The sequence below is a fragment of the Pezoporus flaviventris genome, unplaced genomic scaffold, assembly GCF_033815535.1.
Source record: "Pezoporus flaviventris isolate CSIRO_AGI_PZ_B2104156 unplaced genomic scaffold, CSIRO_AGI_Pfla_v1 ptg000020l, whole genome shotgun sequence".
Lineage (NCBI taxonomy): Eukaryota > Metazoa > Chordata > Aves > Psittaciformes > Psittacidae > Pezoporus > Pezoporus flaviventris.
Genome location: NW_026892568.1, coordinates 8236010 through 8258281, shown reverse-complemented (window position 1 = coordinate 8258281; position 22272 = coordinate 8236010). Strand labels below are relative to the sequence as shown.

General features: G+C 41.8%; 1 protein-coding gene across 3 annotated transcripts in view; it reads left to right on the top strand.

The window, feature by feature from the left end:
- Positions 1-761: 761 nt before the first annotated feature.
- SEC14L1 (SEC14 like lipid binding 1) overlaps positions 762-22272 on the top strand; it is a 40103-nt gene continuing 18592 nt past the window's right edge. Inside the window, exons 1-2 of one of the 3 annotated variants that reach the window (XM_061455601.1) lie at positions 762-914; positions 2375-2465. In XM_061455601.1, the coding sequence (XP_061311585.1) occupies positions 2403-2465 (63 nt within the window). In that variant the 5' untranslated portion in view covers positions 762-914; positions 2375-2402. Of the gene's footprint in view, positions 915-1392; positions 1418-1533; positions 1558-2374; positions 2466-22272 lie in introns of those variants that run through there. The other 2 variants (XM_061455602.1, XM_061455603.1) reach the window with 2 other exon arrangements.

Sequence of the window (22272 nt, the reverse complement as noted above, 5' to 3'; positions counted from 1 at the left end):
GATACACTGGTAAGCACAAACCAGTAATTGTGTTTCTTGCTTTTAGTACATCACGGTTAAACCACGCCAGACATGGTCTAAGGCATCTCTTTCAGACATCCCAAACTGCGAAGCACCCCGGGCTGCGTGACTGCAGCCTCAGGAGAGAGGCGACAGGCAGGGTGATGGAGACAGGCTGTGGGCCTTGGGTGTCACTGCCCCAGCCTGCTCACCTCCGAGACCCAGGGACAGGTTCAGCACCTCTGCAGGCGATTAGCCAAAACCAAGGGGGACCTGACGGCTGCCTGCAAGTGCCTGACAGGAGGATGGAGCCAGGAGGGGCTGGGCTCTGCTCCCAAGGAACAAGGGATGGGACAAGAGGAAACGGCCTCAAGCTGCACCAGGGCAGGTTTAGATGGAGCTGAGGAACAATTCCTGCCCCAGAGGGTGCTCAGGCATTGGAACAGGGCAGGGCTGCACTCACCGTCCCTGCAAGTGCTCACACAGCGTGGGGACGAGGCCTCAGTGCCATGGGTTAGGGGTGGCCTTGGCAGGGCTGGGGAACGGCTGGACTGGATGAGCTTAAAGGGCTTTTCCAACATAAATGGTTCCATGATTACTAAAGGGCTTAGCACCAAAGCGGGGCTCACAGGAAGGGCGGGTGAAGGGAAGCGGCACAAAGCGCAGCGCTACGGGCGCCATGCTGAGTGTGTATGTGAGGAACACTCCACCTCACACCAACCCGCACCGCCATGGCGCCTGCGCAGGCGGCGCGGCTCCGCGCACGCGCACTGCGGACCCGGCGGCCAAGCCCCGCCCCGTCACTAGTAACAACGGGCGGCGGCGGCGGCGCCCGTTCCCCTCCCCTGCCGGAACCGGCGCTGCCCCGCGTCGGCATGAGGCCAGAGCGCGGCCGGCCGTCGCGGCGGGAGGCGGTAAGGGTCACTGCGCCGGTCCTGCACCCCGCTTTCCCCTTCCATGTGCCTCGCCCCTTCCCTTCAGCCGTCGCCAAGTTTCCCGCCGGTTCCCCTCAGCGTTAGCGCGGCCGGGCCGGGCCCCCGCGGGGACCCCCGAGGAGCGGGCGGCGCTCCCTGTGTGGTGGTGAGGTGAGGTGAGGCGAGGGGTGGGGGGTAACGGCCGCCGGGCTCCCACCGCTCGGTCGGGCCGCGCTGTCCGGGCTGTCACAGGTGCCCGCCGGGCCCCGGCTCCTCCCGGAGCACCGGCCGGGCCCGGGGTGGGGAGGACACCCTCACGGCGGGCGGGGGCCGCGCTGCGCTGGTCCCCACGGGGAGTGAAGCGCTGAGCTGCTGCTTTGTTGTGTAACCCTTCTTCTGTAGGGGTTTGCGGCTTTTTTTGCTGATTCAGGTGTTATTTGTCGAAAGGCGGGGTCGTCACGGGTGAATTCCGCTCTTGTCGAGGATGTCGGGTGAACTTTCTTGTGACTCTTGGATTTACTGTTGCCCGCTTCCCGGGGCTGGGGAGCTGCCGTTGCCCATCTGCCGCACTCCGTAGCCGGAGCTGATAGCGCTCTCCAGAAGCGCTGTAGATAATGTGAGGAAGCAGTAAAAAGAATTAAAAGTAACGCTTAAAGTACTGAAATAAACGCATTCCTCACTGAAGTGAGCCTGGCTAGCAGCCCGGGGTTCATCTGCCAGTGCTGATGCCAGCGTTTTTCAATAAACGTAATTGCATTCAGGAGGGTTTGGGTCACTTTGCTGGGGAAAGCAGACACAAAGCCTTTGGAGTAACTCCGGGCCGTTTTGCTAGTGATTTTTTTCTGAGTACATGTTGGAATGTTTGTAGTTCCTCTAAGTTTTTCTCTCCAGCGAGCTCTTCTATTTCAAAAGTCCCATTGATTTGGAAATGAGAAAGGAATGTATTATATCAGTGTGCTGTAGTGATCTATTTCTTTCATTCTTTTGGAAACAAGGGGGTTTAACACTTGTTTAATGCTTTAACCTCCTTTTTTTTTTTTTTTTTAAAACATCCCAATTCAGAATGCTCTATAAGCAAACAGCCCCCTTTCCATGCTGGGGGACTGGGCAATGCTTTTCTGCCTTCAGCTGGGATGTGTCAATGTTTGTTTCTCAGCAGCAGCACAGGAAGTCTCACCATCCTGATGAGGAGTCATAAAGTGTGTTGAAGATCTGTTACTAAAACTGGACTGAAAGTGTGCTAATTTTGTGTTGCCTTTGGAAGAAATGATAAGTCAATTCTGACAAAAATATATGCAGCTCTTTAGGGCCTCATTGCATCTTCAAAAGGAAAAAGTCAAGGACTTGTGAAGGATTTCCTGTAGAATTGCTAGCAGGGGATCACGCACAGGATAATTTTAAGAGAAGATTGAAAACGGCTTCCTGCATTTGACAGATGGCTTTAAAAATTTCTTTTTCAGGTTTGAGTTGAGCTTACTAACCGCAGCAATGGTGCAGAAGTACCAATCCCCCGTGCGGGTGTATAAACACCCTTTTGAGCTAATTATGGCTGTAAGTATTAATTTTTACTGTCATTTTCTTCCTTGGCAGTTCCTTGTATTGCAAAGTACAGTTGGAAAGGGCTCTGTTTGATAGGTGCTGTAAAATAGAAATCTGATACAATATGTAAAATACCAGATGTTGATGGTTTCTTCTTTAACTGGAGTATTTTTTTAACCAAAGTTTAGATATAGCTTATAGATTTATTTTAAAGTTAAAGCAAAAGCAGGTTTGAAGCTTACTTCCCAGCTGATTACTGGGAGCAATCTATTCCAGCATGGGAGAAAGTGTCAACTACGTTGATTATAAAGATTGGTGTGGTTGTGTCCTCATCAGAACAGAGTTCACAGGACTGCAGAGCACAAAGCCGTGAAAGCAACGATGAGCCTAAATGAAAGAGGAGAAAGCATTCAGACCATTGCTAATACTTTGGGGTAGGGGTGGAAAAGATTGATAGGGAGGTCAGAGAGATGAATGGTAAGCCTTTTGGGGGCATGGTTGCTAATTTGTGTGCTAGTGTTACAAATGCTAACAAAGAACCAAAATCCTAATCAGGTTCCCTCTTCTTTCTCTCTCTCTTCCCCTCTCTTTTTTCTTTTAGAAAACAGAAAGGAAGTGTATTTGACATTTTAAGGTATATCCAGCCAAAGCCACAGCTGTGTGGCTCTCATGAGTTACAAAGAGCTGTTAGGGAGAGCAGCCAGGTTACATTCTACCTGATAAAAATAGTTAAAACTAAATAAGAATCTAAACAGAAGTTGTTTTGTTTCACTTGCTGGAAATACTATGTTTACTGCTTCAGAAGAGAGTTTTAATAGTGTTCATAGTGTAAATATTTAGATAGATCACAGTTTGGAGTGCAGAGTTCCTTACAGAAGTGATCCTTTGCAGTCACAGGGCAAAAAAGGGTTAGGTCACTCTAGAGGGAATACTTCAATTTCTTTTTGTCTTATTCCTAAAGCTGCCTCCTGTATTACACATGCAGTTCTTACTCTTATGAGCACTTCAGGGCAGAGAGTGTTTATTTTCATGAGTGGTGAAGAATCTATGATATGTTTAAGCTCTTTTAGGACCTTGCTACAGCCTGACAGCTAGGCTTCAAATGGTTTCTAATTTAAATTTGTTTGTGTATAATTCAGTGAAGTATGCTGGTTCTTGTTCTTGGATCAGTCAACCAAAATGAGTTTCTTGGACAAAATTCTCTGGCTGTTTGCTGAACCGACGAATCTTTAACTTAATGTTGAATCGAAGGCAAAAATTATTCTTTTAAGTTACTTCAAGGGCATTTTGAGTCAACATGCTGATATTAGGGTTTTTCACAATGAGTCTAATTAGAAAAACTTTTGGCTATTAATATTAACTTAGTTCTCAAACTGTTCTGTATCTTGGGGATAACAGTTGAAGAATAAACTTTAACAAATATTGATTTTTTTTCCTTACATGAAAGCTTTTATTCTTGGGAAGGAAAGAGGCTATACTACATATGTAACTAGGATAAAATAATAGTTAAGAAATAAAACAATGAACTAAGAGAAGAAGCATATTTATAAAAAGGAGCTGAACAGGATGCTTTCTGAGACTAGAAGTTTAGATTAGTGATCATACATATGACTTACTTCACCTGCTAGGGCAGCACATTGTCACTTGAACTTGTTCAGGATGTGGTCAGTGGATGAACATCTTTCTCCTGCATGCTGCTGCTGTTACTGGCTTTTAAAGGATGCAAGATTCCTGGTGATGGTCTATCAAAACTGTTCATGCATTTTCCAAAGCATGCAGAGGAGTCCATCCAGGAGCTGAATTCTTTAAAAAATATAAATAGTATATGATAGTTTAATGCTTTTTGTTACTGTTTTCCCTTGGTTGAGTAGTGATTGCATAAGTGGAAGTATTTCTGGAAGGACTATTTGTGTCAAATTTTGTGCTTGCTAAAGCGGAAGTACTATGTTGCATATTCTCGGCACGAAAGTGCTATAAATGTTATTTTAACAGTGCCAGCAGCTTTTCTGAAACGAACACATCCCTGTGTATATCAAGCTTGAATTTCAAGTACCTAACAAATGGCTTTAACCATATGGTGGTTTATTTGATTTTTCTCTATCCCTCTCTTCTGTTTGCACCCAACCTTTGAAAGAATGTGTCCTCAAATAGAGGCTTAAACCCATATACCAGAGATGCTCAGCTGTCATTAAAAAGCCTTTCAAAGAAACCTCTGGTCAATGTGTCAGCAATGTTCTTTATACTGAGCTATCTAACAAAAATCAGTGTTTCTAGCATGGCTCTTGTTGTGTGGGATCTCATCTTTGTCTGAAGGTTGTTGAGTACTTCTAAAGATTCTATTTGGAAAGTCATCCTCCCTTAGAGTCCCTCAGGAGCTAAAGGGATAATTCATTCTATAGAGAGTAATGATCACTAGTGTCAGTGAAGCTCATGTGGACTGTAAAGAGTTCCTGGATGATACATATTCCAGTTACAAATTGGAGCTCGTTAAGTCAAACTAATATTTAGCTTTCAGATAGAGGAATCAGCATAAAACTCTTCTATAAGCAGCCAAGTGAATGCCACTTGCAGAGTGGGTCATTTACACTACAAACTTCCTATTTGCCCACTTTTCCTGGGTTTCAAAGAGGTACTTGTCGGAGAATAAAGTACAATCAGCATTCCATTCATGCTGTTCTGGTGTGTTTTGAGAGGACTTTGTTCTCTCTGAAGGGTGAGTGCAGCTATATTAAGACCAAAAAATGGTTTTAATTCCACTTTGATCTAAACCAAGATTGACAAGTGTTTTGCAGGCAATTATGATATAAACTTTTAAAATAGACACAGTGAAAATTCTTGTTCTAAGTTGGTGTTGAAAATAAATTTTTCTTATCTCCGTCACTGAAATCCAAAAATTGTCTGTTGAGCCCTAATGTATCTCTCTGACAGCATACTTCAAGGCACAGCTCCTTATCTCTCAAATCTGCAACAGAATTGAAGTTCTGCTGTTGGTAGAGAGTTGGGAGATCTGTTGCTGCATGCTTCTTGCCTTCCTTCATCGTTAAAGGCAAGCCACATGACATTTAATATAAGCTACTTCCCTTGAAGATTTCCTTTTACTGGCAAATTGTTTGGTTCCAGATAATATCTAAGTTACTTTAAAAGCAGTAAGAACTGGATGCAGATCTTCTAATGAAACTATCTCTTAAACTTGAAAAAATTCTAGAATCATAGGCTAGAAATTATCACATCTTGTCTGACACACCTAACACAGGCAATACGATTTCACCAAATGGGTACCAGTGCTGACACGATGAATTTTGGCTGCTCTGTGGCTCATCTGTCATAAACTACTTCTAGAAAACTCTCCATATGTGTGTGTATAGATATATACATATTTTAAAATCAAAATCCCAACAACTTGCACAGTTGTTCATCAGAGTGAACAGAACCTTGCCTCCTTTTTCCTCCTGTTCATGTTGAAGTTTACGTAATGCTGGAAGCAGCTCAAATGTGGAAAAATGACTGTTTACTTAGACTCACTTGTCAAGTTACCAAGGTTAAATGTATTGGAGAAAAACCTGAGAGGCTGCTTTTATAAATCTTTTCAAGATTATCGATTCAATTTTTTATACTGGCTTAAAGAGGCTTACATTTAAATGAATATGAGGTCTTTGCTGAGTAAGTGGTTCTTAATTTTAAAAGGCAGATTAAAAACTTGAATCTATCTTAACGCACACTAGGCTAAAATTAACTTTGGAGGTTCACAGTTCATTTTCAGTCTGGCATGCACTGGGTAATTCCCCTGGAGTTTAATTTCCAAAGTAAATTTAAATAATGAATAATCAGCTACTATGGCGTTCCAAGGGTGGAATTATCACTGACCAGAGGAGATTTTATTTTACTTAATTTCTGGAAGTTCTGTGGCAAGTACATTTCTCTTCAGCTAGTTTAGAAAATGTCCTATTATAGCCGCAAATTACTTGGTTTCAGAAAGAAATATAACAGTAATGTGAATGAACACAGCAAGTGTGCTCTAAATGTGTCCTGCTGCATTTAGTCAAATTTACAGAGATTTTTAAGGCCTCATGGCTTTGTGAAAGCTAAAATTTTTCCACTCTGCCTGTGACAGGAGACAGACTTCCAAGGGTATTTTGCAGGCTTCTGAATACCTAAAATAGGGTTTCCACTTTAATAAAGTTGCTGGCATCTGTCAGCTTCCACTGGTGCCAAACAATGTAGGTAAAGTAGCCATCAATGTCAGGAGCTTGCAGTTGTGGAAATAACACGTTTCATTTTGATTTTAAAATCAAAATTGCAATTAATCTTGCACTGCCTTGGGGCTGAAAATTGCCTCCTTCTGAACTATATGTTCTCCTCATAATCCTTTAAAAATGGTCTCACATTTTTCCTTTGTTCTGATAGAATATCTAGAGCATGAATCTTAATAAGTATGATGTGTAGTGCCGTTTTGATTAGATTTAATGACTCAAATTTGATGCTTTTGGATAAGGGGCTGACTGCTTTTCTTTGGTTTTACAGATCTGAAAAAAGTGTGTTTAAGGCAAATCTTCATGATTTAAAGTATCCTTAAATTACAGGAAAGGAATAATATTGTATATGGCATAAATAGGCTTCAGTGATAGATTAGATTAGAAAAAAGAAATTGTATTTTTTCTTTTAGATCTACAAATCAAACTATAATCCCTTGATCTAGATTAGGGATGAGTTTCCTGATCGGGCAGTACATAATCTTTTAATTTTAAAGGTTATTACTTTAAAATGTCATTTTAAAAAGAATAACTGTATCAAGTTAAGTGCCAAATCTGCTCATAGAGCCCTACAATTTTTGTTCTTTCTAGTCTTTTTTTTTTTTTCCTTGGAAAAACTGCATTCAGCAAACCATGTGAAGGGGCTGAGAGGCTGAGGAACCAAAGGAAGCCATTCTCCAGGTGCTTTTGAAAGCACAAAGTGGGCTTTAAGTGTGTAGAGGATTTATTCCCCTGATGTGGTGCACCTTCTTGAGGCTTTATCTTGGATACCCAAAGCCTGGGGGTGGGAGCAAGCTGAGCATCCACTCCGTAACCTGCTCTGCTTCTGTCCTATGACTCCCAGACTCTCATCAAACTCTGCTTCCTGTCTTTGTTGAAAATCCAAGGTTATTTGTTCCACTGAGATGGAACAGTGCCTTGTATGGATTTTCTTATTTTATACTAAGTGTCTGCAGTTCAGCTGCTGGTTTATGTCGTTGTTGGTCTCTTGTGTTAGCACATGTTGTAAGGACAAATGAATTTTTGGCCACTTGTTTGGAATGAACAGTGGCTAACAGATGTAAGAGTTGAGCACTAGGGGAAAATATTGACTTAGCCTGCTTACTGTGCAATTCATGTGTTGTTTCATGGCCCTCTTAGCTATTTCCATGGCTAGCTGCTTCCTGGTTTTTGTGGGCAAACACATGACCTCTGACTGTAGCTGACAGCTGCAGTTCTGCTCACCAAATGCTTTGAATCAGTTGTTTTTAACAAGTCTTTTACGCTTGAAAAGCTAACCCACCACTACTGTCAAACTCTGAAAGGTGTCAATGGAAGAGAAATATGTATCAAAACAGCCAGCTCTTGTCCCTTTGTTCTGAAAGCACTCAAAGCTTTTCACCCTCTGCAGGTGTTTCAGCTCTGAGACTGGTACAAAGGGCTGCTCTAGGATCTGTGGATCAGCCAAGTGACATTGTCTTTGAGTTTAAATTTTGAAACACACGGGAATCTGGCAGAAAGGAAGTGGTTAACACATTCTGCAGAGTCCTAGATGCTCATGATACTGTACTTACCATCTGGAAAAGGTATAACATCATGCTCCTAGTTTAACATGCAGTTAGCCATTAAGCAGCCCATGTAAAAGCCTTCAAAACCCCTGTGGGAAAGAGATATGGTGTATTTATTTTTTGTTTTGAAAGCATGGCCACTGAGAAGCCAGGGGTTGCTTGGAGATCAGAGGCACTGGCCGCAGATGTAGGATGAGGTGTTTCCATATGGTACAGCCAGTTACATGCACTTCCGACTTGAGCAATCTGCTCTTCCTGTTCTTGTGGAGCCCTTACTGCTGTCTTACAGCAGAATATTTGAACTCCTGTACTTTTAGGAAACAAGCACGCAAGGAAAGAGGAGGGAGAAGGAGAGCCTGAGGGACTGGAGGTGACCCCCAGGATTTTGGAGCACAAGACTGAGGGGTATTCACTGTAACTGAGGCTGGTTTTGCTTTGCACTAGGTTTAAATTCAGTATGTTTCTGGAAGGAGGGCAGTGATGTTTTCTTAAAACTTGTGTTCAGAATATAAAATGAATTTCTGAGAATTTGCAAGGAAATGTGTTAATTAGCTCCAGTTCAAATTAATTACAGGTTAGTTTTAAATGGTCTCTTTTCTTTTTTCCCAAGTGTCTTCCAATTTTTCATGTAGTTCAAAATTACTGTGTATATATTCTAAATTAAGAACTAGGCTGTTCAGCTGAATTATGAACTTTTTATCTCATTTTTGGGGTACATTTAAGGCAGGTCAAGTTGGCTGCTCAGTTAAAATGTGAAGGCCTTAACATTACATTACAGATAATGTAATAATTTGGCTTTCTCACAGCCAAGTCACACGTGGCTGGTTTTGGTTATAATGAGTAGTGTTTGAGGTGAGAGTTGTGCTGATGGAAGACACAGTGGCAGCATGGCTGGGAAGCTCCTGTTGGAAGGGCTGGCTGGCATCATCCAGCTGCACTGCAGCATGGAGGAGCCTTGCCAAAAGAGTACAAGCAAGCAATGAGCCATCAAAATTTGAGATGAGGTCTCAGCGTCTTGGCTTTTCTCTGCATTGCTTTTGCCCGAGTAATGCTGATTTCAGCCTGGTCCACAGAGGTTTTCAGCTTATGGTTCATGAGCTTGCTGTAAGGGTCAGGGAAACACAACCAAATATATGGCTTCCCATTATAGCTGTTGGTGTACCAGCTCGCTCGTGTTGCTTTCTTGCAAAGGTGTGTTCATCAGCAAGGCAGCTTAGAGACGTAGGCTAGTCAGAAGCTGCCTTATTAAAAAGGGGAAATAACCCCCCTTGTCAGCCTGATTTCCTTAGCAGGCTCACTTGGGGCTGGTGAACCCTTCTGCAGTGTCAATAAACTGGCAGCAGCTGGCCACAAGAAGGAAGGAACAAGTCAGCAGGGCGTTTGTCAGTGCATGTTGCACTGTGGGAGCCCTCCATTCCATGGGGAAATAATTAGGGAGTTTGAAAAATGCCTGTAAAATTGCTGTAACAGTAAATGGAGGGGCCTAATAACTTGATGCAGCAGTCTTCAGGCCTGGTATTATTTAGCAGTGCAAAGTGCTTGTAAATTGTGGTTAATGGCTTGGAGTTGTGGATTCTGAGAATTGCTTTGGCATTAAGGGGAATCTGTCCTAAATGAAACAAAGAAAAAGGTATTTTGGATGATCTAATAGGATAGCATGCCAGCTAACAGCTTGGCTTCCTTGCTTTGTATTCAGGTGGGAAACTTCAGCGCTGACCATTTTCTGTCCTGGATTTCTCTTGCATTTTACTTCATGATAATTGGGTTTGGGGACTAGATATCAGTAAATTTGAAAATAAAAACATCATGGAGCTGTTGCAACCTGACATCTTTAACTGTCATGGTGGGATGGTGGGAAGGAGCAGAGAAGCTATCCTTTTGTATTAAAAATGAATTCTTATTTAAACTGTTGTAATTCTTAATTATACCTACTTGGGTTCTCAAATCAGCATTTCTGTCATGGTCAGATTGGTAAAGTTAAATAGCTACATCTGGAGGGTTATGTACGTTTTGGGTTACTTGTTGGGGAATTAAACGTTTCATTTTGACATTATTTATGTTCTCAAAACTTGTATATGGATGCTTTTTGCAATGAATGCAGATCAATCTGTGTAACAGTTTAAAGCTACATTGCAAGCCGCTTAACATTTCAGCCTCTGTGCCTGATAACTTTCTGCCTTGCCTACTGCTGCTGTAATATTATATCCTACTGCTTTGATAATAATAGATGTCATTTTGTGAAAATGAACATTTCTCTGGTGATGGCCATGATGGGGATGTGTCATTTCTGTTTGGTTATGCCACAAAAGAAGGGGAGCAGTTAGCTGCCTGATGAGAGCACTTCCTTTCTTGAGTGCATTGTGTCTCTTCATTTAGTGTAAAATGTGAATGCCATAGACATTAAGTGCAGTTCAGGAACATCAGTCAGCAAGATCCTTTCCAGAGAACGTTTTTTTTTCTGGCTGCTTCATTCAGTGTGTAAATTATGCTGTTTCATGTGCAAAACTGTCTCTTTGCTGTTCAGTTTATTGGCCTGTGGATAAATTCTTCATTACTGAATCCATGGCTCTATGAAATTACTTATTTCTATTGGAGTGTTTCATGGTCTGCATGATGCAGCCACTGATGTTGTAATGAGCAGAATTTAAAGCAATTTTGCTTGAACTTGTTTGTTCTGTGACTAAACTGATTCTTGCTTTTGTTTGCCTTTCTTTGCTGTAAAGAGGGCAAAGAACAAAGAATTGATTGTATTCTCTTTTAATTGCTTTTAAGAACATGATCAAAGAAGTCTTGACTGTTCTTTTTAATGGGCTTATCTTTGGAAGTGAAGTGGTATCTTTCTGTATTGGAGTGCAGGAGTTGACCACTTTGGCACGCCAGGGATGCACCCAGCAGTGGTATTATCTGGTTATTGATATCTTAATCATGCATTGAGATGTGGGGAAAAGAATTGTGTTCTCTCTCTTGATGAGAACCTCAATATTGAATTGCACCATAAGGCCTGTGTAGCCAGTGTGCTATGTATCTGGCAGTGGCCAAGAGCAGTGTCTGTGTCTAGGGAAGGGGACAAGAATGAGATAAACATATGGTAACACTCTGGGGATATTTCATCCTAAGCGATGTGTCTTGACAGCCCTTCTGCTCCAGACAGTGCCTGTAGTCTGTAATAACACTGTGTGTGCTTACTTTCTTGTGTCTGCCCAGTTCCTTTCTGGAGCCAAGTGAACTTTATTGTGACACCCTGCAGCAGGAATTTGTGCTTCATGACACTCTGTCAAGAGATGCGTTTTAACTAAGCCTGGCTCCTGCTTGCTCAGCTTCACACCACCTCCTCCTGGTGTTGGAAGAGGCACTAAAACCCCTACTCACATTCTTCTTGCTTGCCCTGTTAGATATCTCCCTCAGTTTTTAAATTATTCTTTTTCATGGTGATGAGTCTTATTCTATTTCATAATTTATGGTTCCATGTGAAGCACCACTGTGGTTCTGTAATGTTCATCTTCTACCATTTCTAACCTTTTTTTAGGATCTCCTGATACATCAGACAGATATTTAGGTTGGTTTTTTATTTAATGTTAACTTTCTACCTTGAGATACATTGTCTGCAGGCCCAGGCCTTATCATGCTGCATTTTGATGACATTCCATTGACATTAGTGAATGGCTAAGATTTAACTGATGTACTAATAAATTTTAATTGGTTTGCTTAATAGAGTACAACAGCTCTCTACCTGGAAGGTGGTATTTTCCTGGTCCAAAAGCCAAACAGACCTTTACAGTTGAGCCATGCTACTTACCTTGAATTAGGCCCTTTTGGCAAAGCTTTTCTTTACTGATTATACTCTTGGTAGAGTGAAATCAGTCTTGCAGTGCTTAAGGGACCAGTTGCGTCTGGGCCAGATGAGAAGCTGGTGGGTGCAGTCTGAGGCAATGAAGTCAAACCTGTTTCACTGAACCTTTGTGGAGGGTGATCTGTATGGAGATCAGGAGACTTTGTTCTTTGTGGTTGTACAGGTCTTTAACCTTTCAGACAATGGTTTAATGAGAAATCCTGAGCCTATTCTGTAGCAATGCTGTAGTCATCCTTTCCTCCCCCACTCAAAAATTAGGTTTTGTCTACACAGCAATAATTGTATTTAAAATACCCTAACATATTCCAGATGTTAACTGTGTTTTAGCAGACCTTATTGTAAGTGGCTGTGATTGTAAGACCAAAAACGTGATGAAATACCAGTTGTAGGACTCACAAAAGTGGGACTTAAGCATGGTACAATGGAGCAGTAAGGAATATTTTGACTGTTCCAAAAATAGATCCTCAGTGGACATAGTAGGATCGCAGCTGAATTTTAAAGTAAAACTGGCTGCAGAGAAGCCAGACACACAATTTTGTTAACTGGAAAGGAATGGGGAAGCTAAATACCAAATTCTGCTTTCAGTGTGGCACTATCCTGTGCATTTGTGAGATGCCTGTTTAGCAATGCAGAACGCAGTTGTCACTGTTCAGCTGCTCAGACAAATAATGGTTATTTACAAGCCATGGTAAGACAAGCTTAATGGTTTACAGTCATTTTGATCTGCGTATCTTAAAAATTTCAAAGAAAGCTCTGTTCCTGTGTTGTGTGCAGGTTTATGTATTGCCATTGTTACCAAGAAATAGGAAGTGTTTGAGAATAGCTCACATTCCCCAGTAATCACATGTTGGTCTCCAAGCATTTAAGCTTTCACTGGCCTGCTGCCAGCCTTTACTGCGATGCTCTTTTGGAGGTTAGCCTCTTCTCCATAGTACTTTAACCTTGAGCCAAAGCAGTCATGTCCTGTGCATTTGTGGTCAGAAGCCAATTTTTCTATTCTAGAAACTACTGAAGTTGACTCTAATTGCAGGGCACATTCTGTCAGAGTAACTGTTGTGCTTAGAGCTATGTGGCTTCTGGGCCAGAACTGATTTCCATCTGTCTGGCTTGGAATGCAGGCAGAGCAAACACTCATTTTTCTCTGCAGTATAGTTTTGCACATGCATTTAATATAAACAAGTTAAAGTGAAATAGCAAGTCAGTCTGATATTGCTGTTGCCCCCACTAGTTCAGCTAAGGTCTGTGTATACTGAAGAGCAGCTTACAGCAGTGTGGCTATGAAGTCTGTCCCTGTTCCACCTTCAGGCTAGACCAGAACAGTGTCAGTTGGTTTGTTCTTTTTTTTTCCTAACCAGCAGTTTGATCTTGATCTCCCTGTCACAAGCCAGCTTAACCTGAGTGATCTGACTTCCCAAGCTTACTCCAAAGGAAAGGAAGATTTACAGTGAGCATGTTTGGGGTTTTTATCCTTAATCTTTATTTTTCTTGAGGAAGCAGTGGTACTTGCCCAACTTCCCTGTTTTAGCTTCTCATTTTAGATACTGATGTCTCAAGATTGTGTAGAGGCTGCAGCTGAAGTTACTTCACTCCATAGTGGAGTGGCGCTGTGCCTTGGGCTCTTTGGGGCTCTCTGGACTTCTTGACGGGAGGCAAAGAGTTAATGATCACTCAAGCAAGTGGAACTCAGACTCTTCCACTGACTGTCTACTTTCTCCTCAGATCCCACCCTGGCTGCGCATTTGTTCTCTGAAGATGGACAATCAGGTTCCCAGCCACGAGTCAAGCATTACATAGTCCCAGCTATGCAGATTTATTTAAGCAAACCACAAATGACTTGTATCTGTTTGCAAGAAACCACTCTCCCAGTTAAAGTACTGTTGAGGCATGCCTGTGGTTATTAAAGATCATTTTTTACAGATAAAAGATGGTATATAAGCCCTTGTCTGCGAGTTAGATTCTGTATCCCCAAAATGTGCTTCCTGCTGAATCAGTATACCTATTGCCACCAAAAGTTTGAGTAAAGTTGCATTAAATCATTGAAGAGCTTACTTTTTATCTGAAAGACTGTGTCTCTGCATGCAGCAAAATGGTTCTTAGGTGGTTAAAAGCCAGTCCTCTTCCAGTTTTCCTGCTTCTCTATGCAACAATCAGGGCACTCTGATTTTGCTGGTAAAGCTTCTCTGTGACCACTTCTCTGAAATAAAAATGCCCAGATTTTGAATAGTATCCATGCAGGAATGGTACATTGAGGGGGATAAAGATCTGTATAGACAGAGCCTGTGTGGGTGGCTTGACTGATCACATCCTCAGGAGAATAGAGGTTTCTGTTCTGGCTGAGGAAAGCAGAGGCTCTTTGCTTGGCCTGCTGAGATGGTTACCACAGTTGCATAACTCCACAGTGAATTACCAGTAAAATTCCACTGATCTGGATGATTGCTTTGTGGCCTCTTTATCTCCTGCTTTATTTATAAGGTCAAAATAATTTTAATATTAAAATATTATTCAAGCTTGAAAACACTGGATGCCAAACCTGTAGCTAACACATTTGTGCTACAATACAGAGGAAGTTTGCATCAGGCCTTCCTGTTCCCCAGTAACTACTTGCTTCTGCTTTTTGCCTTTTCTTCCATCTCCTACCTTGCTTTGGGTTTTGGGCTGGCTTAAATAAATATGCTGTGCTTATTTTTTTAGTATAACTCAACTTTGTCAAGAATGCTTTATTAATATATATTATCAAGTACTTCCTTGGATAAGCTTAGAGTTTTACTGCTATTTAGTTGTAAGTGCTGTGTAAATGGAGCATCTTTTCAATAAGCTGCCTTTGAAATCCTTTTGGTTTCTGTTTTGTATGCTGGTAGAAAGATGAGCACTTGCTTGGTTCACATCTACTCCACAGAGAATGTAAACTCTGAAATACGTGTAAACCCTTAAATTACTACCAAAAAAAGGATTGTTTTTTTTTTTTCCTGATACTGCTACTATCTTAATTTGGGTTTGATGTCTTCTGTAACTTTCAATCGCAGAAGATAGTTCTAAATGAAGCTGTTAGTGGAAATGATGTTAATGTGCATATTCTTATCTAGTCAATGCATGCTTAGCATGAATTTCTCCAAAACATTCTCTGCAGCATCTTCCTAGAGGCATACTTGTTGCAAACAGTGTCCTGTGATTGGCAGCCAAGATAATATCCCAAGGGACATGTGTTTGGGGATGATGTTTTGTGCAGTAAACGTATTTGGATTTCAGTAGGACTTTTGATGTTACCCCCGTCTGGCGGTCTCAAAGGAACGAAGTTGAAGAGCAAGCAAGACAAACCCATTTTGAAGATGAGTACCAAAGTTTTAGAACATGGTGTAGGTCCTGTGGTTGCTTGAAGACCTGTCCAGTTTCAGTGATAGCTTTTCCAAATGACCTGGATGATACAACAAACAGGATGCTTGCAGAGTTTCCAGTGGTGGACTTGCTGGGTTAATGGTTGGACTTGGTGGTCTTCAAGGTCTTTTCCAACCTAAACAGTTCTATGATTCGGTGTTTGTGAGTGCTTTGCACCTAACAGGAACTCAGAGCTAGCTTACATGAACTAGCCTTGCAGAGTGGCTGTTAGGGCTGTTTAAAATGCCAAGCTCTGCATTTGGTCTAAATTTGGAACATATTAAAGATGATAGTGATCAGCGTTGTAACCATGGAAATGCTGCCTGAACTAGAGAGATGAGCAGAAATGCCAGTATTTGTGTGTTAGTGCTGCTACGTTCACATAGCAGTGTTAACACATGAAAGGTCCTGTTGTCAGAAATCCAGGGTGGTGTGTGATGTGTTGTATAAGCAGCACTCTAACTGCTAACTATCGAGCATGCACTTTCATTTATAATACCAGTTCAGTGCTATTTCATGATTTTTGTGATTGGTCTTGTGTATGAACTGTTATTATGGCTGAAATTTAACATGAAGCTGTTTCTTTTATGCTGTACAAGACTTCAAAGAGATTAAATATGTCTGAAGTAGCCTGGACTGTGTCTGCAGAGCTGTGTAAGTGTTGATACTTCCTGTTATGCGCAAGAGAACTTTGTTCCCTGTCAAAAGCCACCGGTTTTCTGTTCTGAGAGCTTGGTTTGATTCCCCTGTGTACATCCAGTATGTGTTTTGGGTGACTGGTACCTTTTGTAGTCATCCAGAAGCAAACCAAAAATTGTCTCCAATTTATTCTGATCTCATCTAGAGTAACTTATTTGAGCTAAAGCACAAGAATAGTGAGGCCAGGGGAGACCTTGAAGATGCTCCAAGTGCTGGAGCACCTCTCCTGTGGAAGCAGGTGGAGAGAGCTGGACTTCTTCAGCCTGGAGAAGAGAAAGCTCCGGGGAGACCTTACAGCAGCTTCCAGTATTTAAAGGGGCCCAGAAAAACCTGGAGAGGAGCTTTGGACAAGGGCCTGTAAGAACAGGCCAAGGGGAATGGCTTTAACCTGCTAGAGGGGAGACTGAGATGAGCTCTTAGGCAGAAGCTCTTCCCTGTGAGGGTGCTGAAGCACTGGCACAGGGTGCCCAGAGAAGCTGTGGCTGCCCCATCCCTGGCAGTGTTCAAGGCCAGGTTGGACACAGGGGCTTGGAGCAAGCTACTCTAGTGGAAGGTGTCCCTGCCCGTGGCAGGGGGTTGGAACTGGATAAGCTTTAAGGTCCCTTCCAACCCAGACCACTCTGGAATTCAATGAATAGCTTCCGTGCCATTTTCTGATTCCAGAGAGATTTTTACTTTATTGAATCAAAGCTCTTTATACAAGGTTATGAAGTAGCTATTGAATTAAGCTTAGTCTTTGTAGTGGGTTGTTTTGTAATGGTTGTGGGCAGCATCCTTGTGGCTTTCAGACACTCTGTGTTTCAGCAATTTGCTGAATGGTTGTGAAGGTCAGAAGCTTTCTCAACTGTGTTTCTAGGATTTGAACATCAAATTGCTGTGTCTGCTTGGCGTGTGGTAGGCCTGTTGACCTTTTTGGTAGAACAAGGATTCTGTGTTTACTACGTGGTGACATCCACAAAATTACTTTAGCAGGTTTTCATTAGCTCTGTTCATACCACATAGGAGTAAGTTAGCTATATTTGAAATGTGCAAGAAACATAACTGGATACACACTTCAAAGTACTTTAGGCTTCTAATACAACTAAACATAAAACTGGATGGAACAGTGTTGTTCTCTTCTTCATACAAAGTACTGAAGCCTATGTCTTTATGTAGTTAAGCTAAGGGGTGAATTTAAATGGGTTGGGATAACTCCTTATTCTCGTTTCTGTCTGTGTTTGCAAGGTACGTGTGGGTCACTTGTAGCAGTGTAGGTTCTGAAATCCTTTTCAATGAAGCCTGATTAAATCAAGAGGACCCCTTCAAACAAGTATGAGTATCAAAAGAAGACAAGGAGGAATGGGGACTATTCTCTATCCCTAATAAAACCTTTTCTTCCATTCAGAGCTCTTGAGTGACAGAGGAGCTGTCAGTGCAAGAATTTAATGGCTTTGGTGAATGCCAGGGAAAAAGTGTTTTCTTGTCCACCTCTGCGTTTTGGTTCCATTTCCCTTAAGTCCTGTTTTCTTAGAGAATTTCTCAGAAATCTTCATTTTCATTCCACAAAAGGAGAGGCGAGCTGAGAAAGCTTCATTTACTGGCTTAAGTAGCTTTCAAATGCTTTGCTAGAGACAAGGCTACCGTGAACAGCAAGTCATCATAGCACTTCATACCCTAACAAGATGAAGTGAAGCCCTAGTGATGTTAATGATGTGGCTGCTGTAGTGACCTTCAGGGTTTGTAGGGTTGTATGGGCTCTGTAGAGCATAGGCTGGTTACCACCCATGGGTGTTTGAAGCTCTTTGAGACCTGTGCAAGATCCAGTGATGTTCGTATGGTCATGACTGTTTCACGTTAGTCTCTGTTGAATCTGTTGGGCTCTTGATCATCTGAGTATGATACATAGACCTGGGCTGTAAATTTGAGCACAGCTTTTCAGTGCAGTGTCATAAATACAGCATTATAAGAATCTGAATATCAGGCTGCAGTAAGTGCTTGAGCCACTGACTCGGATATTCTACCTAAAAGCTCTGCTCACCACACTGGTGAACATCTGAGATTGTTTTTCAAGCTTGCTTTTCTCACTGTTTGAGAAATACATTAGCCTTCAATTAGAATTTGTGCAGAGCAGATTCTTGTTAGTACTTGTCTTGTAATTACTATAATAATGTGTACTTGTGTGGTCTATACTGAAAAAAACCCACCAAAAGAGGAGAGCTTCAAAACCAAAGCAGCCATTGTCATTCTAGGATTTTATGCATAATTATATTAAACTTTAACAGCCCCCTTTATGAAAATTGGAGACTAAATCCAGCCTTATGAAACTCTAAAGCTGGGATGCATTTGTGCCATTTGAGGCAATTACTTGGGAATGCTTTACTTTGGTGGGCTGTGTGTGAGCAGTGCAGTGGGCTGTGTGTGAGCAGTGCAGGCACTGCTCCTTCCCAGTGCTTCCACTCTTCAGACTCCGATTGTTTCATCAGGGAGGCCTGGGTCAGTAGCACTTTACACTTGTACAGTCAACAAGAACTGTTTAGCCTCTGCAGCAGAATGTCTTGCTGATACTGACTTGTCCTATTGATTTTTATCTTGGATATACTTAATAATTGTCATTGTTAATACCCATGAGGCCACCCAGGAAAAGTGGGTGAAGAAAATATACCCCACTCCTGAGTGACTTGTGCCACGACAGGGTAAAATTCTTTTGGTCTCTACTAGAGGGAGGATAAAAGAGGGACATAGTAAAATAAGATCAAAGCGCAGTTGGCAACGTAGTAAAGTGTGATGGGGAGAAAGGAGACAAACTGTGCAGTGCCTTGCCTGTGTGGTTTATGTAAGGGGCTACTCACATTTGCCAGGTGAATGACAGTTCTCATTGTAGGAGATACATTGGAATATGTTCCTGCAGAGGCATCTGCATAGCTGTCGCATCCCGTGTTCTGCCAGGTCTCTGCTGTTCACACCCTTCTCGAGTACAGCTCACTTTGTAAAGGCTGGATTTTCCTTTTGAGTGAAATTCTGCTCTTCATAGAGTGGCAGAGTTTTTCCTGTTCTAAAATTAATGCATTAAAATAGAAGTGTATTCAAATATATGGCATCGGGATTTAGTTTCTTAACAAAATGAGATGAAAGCCAGAGCCTTCCTGGATGCTTGCTGCCTGCTTAATTTGTCTTGATTCTAAAAAGCTTTAAAGTAGCTCTTGTCCAGGTGAAGGAATAGAATTTTAAATTCAGACAAAGGGCTTCCACAAGTTATTTCCTCATGTACCTTCTCATTGCCTGGATCCGTTCAGTGATAAGTTCTTAGGCAAACATTGTGTATGTTGATCTCGCTTAGGTAGCAGCTTAACCATTGGTGAATCTTGCTGGAAAAGCTTTGGAGGAGCATACTGTGTTCCAGTTCTAATTTGAACCTTTTAAATGGTGTTTTAAAGTAGGAATTGTACTGGAAGGCTTAAACTCTTTTCCCCTTTGAAAATAAGTCATAGTGTTCTCTACGCTGTTAAGCAGAGTAGTAGGGGGAAGTCTCTTGTATCTGGTATCCACTTTTACAAATATCAGTTGTTAAGTGAGTTATCATCCCAGTTCTTTGAAAATCTGTCTAGTCATATCTTGATGGCATAGACTGGGCCAAAATTTACAGACAAGTCAAAACTAAGGTTGGTTAAATGACCTCCTATTTGTCAAGGACCAGAAATGTGCATATAGAAAACGTTTGAGTTTCAGGTGATACACAGCCCTTCATTTATAAGTCTGAACCTGCCTGTCATGCTTGAGTGGGTTGTCTGTAGTCCCTATAAGCCTCACTTGTAGTCTTGTGTAACTAAAACCTTCTTGGTCCAATCCCCAGAGAGAATTCTGAGTCACTGCCAAACAGCCTTTGTTTCCCAGCAATAAGAAAATAACTTCTCTCTTTGTAAATGAAAACATTTAATGAAGTGAAAACATAGAAGAAAAACCCAGTTAAGCTAACTCTGAAGGAGAGCTGCTGTGCAGAGACATACTGACCAGAGAGGTTAACTGCCAAAGCACAAAGTTTAATGATGCTGCTGGCATGGCAGCAGAGGTCTGGCTTGTAGCAGTGAGGATGTCATTTTGGAGGACAGTTTGTCCTTCCAGAACTGGCTTCACAGAGATGATCCTTTCCAAAAAGCTCACTACCTGTTTATTAAAGATGTTTTTTTCTTTCCCAAAGTTCAGTCCAGTTCAAATTCCCCCTTCCTGGTACCTGGGAATGCTACCTTGCAAAAAATCTTGTTTCTAGAGCTTTTTGAGGTATATCCGCTTTAATTATCTGCTTTCTTCCACACACACACCTGATACCAACTGTTGGCTCATACCAACACATGCACTAACACCCATGAGATACACTGACACTGAGGTACACACTTCTTTGTGGAAGTATAATGATTTTTAAATGTATGTATGAAATGGGAAAGAGCTGTGAACAGCAGTATATGGGAGGTGAGGAGGTACTTGCTGCTTTGTGAGATATAATCCAAAATTGCGCCTTTCCAAATGCAGCTGCCAAGAATTTGAAACCTCTGGCTTGGCCTCCCATGAGTTTTTCCTATTGATCCACAGTGTTCTAATGCAGGGGAAGGAAGGGGATATGGTGATAAGTAGGAATGATCAAAATGCTGGAATGCAGCCTGTCAAGCCAAGGCAGCATCCTGCTCTAGTGACCCTCCTTGTTTCTTGTGTGTTTAGGGATACTTCAGAATTTCCACACTCTCAAAGTGGACAGGAAAGGATGGTGAATGCTGGTATGCACTTGCAGATTAGGACTCGGACATGGTCATGTATTGCAGGCAGTCATTAAAGGCTTTATATGGCACACACAAGGTGCAGCAGACTAGATTTGATTGCCAGAATGAATCTCTTCATGTGCTCTTTTGAGGTGTCTGTGGAGAATGTTGTGCTGCTCTTAAAAGGCTGCTGTCCCAGCAATTTTGAACATCAAAAAGAAACGGAATGTTTTAATGCCTTGTTTCATGCCATTAAGCTATTAAGAAAGCACTCAATGTACTTCATTTTCTAGATGGTGATTGAAATTCCTACTTATTTCACCAGGTTAGAAGTTCTGCTTGGAAGCAGAACAGCACAGTGGAAGATTGCCTGCAAGTTCTGTCACATCTTTTTTCTTCTTTTAAGTACAGAAGTTAGGTTTGAGTCATCTAATGGAAATACTGAACAATCCCTACCCTTTAAGGCAGCAGACTGGGAATATATTAATCCAGCCAGAGAAGCTGAGTAACTTATTTGCATAAATGACTGACTTTCCCCACCGAGGGCTGAGCACATGCCTGTTATTAAGGTATTTTATTAGCCCTAGGCACAGGTTGAGAAGGAAAAAGCCAGAACAGTCTCTTTGGTCCTCCTGAAAATTGGGTTGGGATCATAACCTCAGTGCTCTTCTAAAGGTGGTATTTTGGAAGGATTCTGTTATTGCTGATATTAGAATCCCAAAATGTAAGGGCAACGGCAGCAAATAGAATTCCCTTAAGTATGAGGAATTACTGCAATGGGTTTAAAATAGCCTTACTTTTGAATTGCTTTCATGTCTTTAAACACAGCTGCAATACTAGCAAAGGTAAAAGTCAAATAAATCCTGTTATTTTGACTCGATGCTGAACATGAGTTGCTAAGGGAAGCAGTTGGGAAAGAAGCTTTAATACAAGGCTATCTTGGTTGAACTTATGTTTGTCAGTGTTCTCACTGTTAGCACACATGAAGAAAGTGAAGGGTGTATATAATGAGCCCATTAAATTTGAAGTTCGAGCTACTTCACCAGACTGTGTTTTTGGTGATGTGCAATGCCAGCTTCTCATGTACCAGAGTACACAAGTGTCCCAAAGGCTGGTGGGAAATTGTGCAAGTACACTATTAGGGAACAACAGAATTGCAGGCTTAAAATCCCTATTTTGAAAGGTCTGTACCACCACAAGATCATTAGGGTTTTCATGTCAAGCCCTGCACCAGCTGGAGAGGTTTTGAGGATGAGCATGCCTGTATTTTTACATGTTACAAAGCAATCTCTGCACACTGTATGGAGATTTTACCGGAAGAAAATGGCAAAATTAAGTAATGTCCTTGCAGCATCATCCTTGGATGCATTTAGT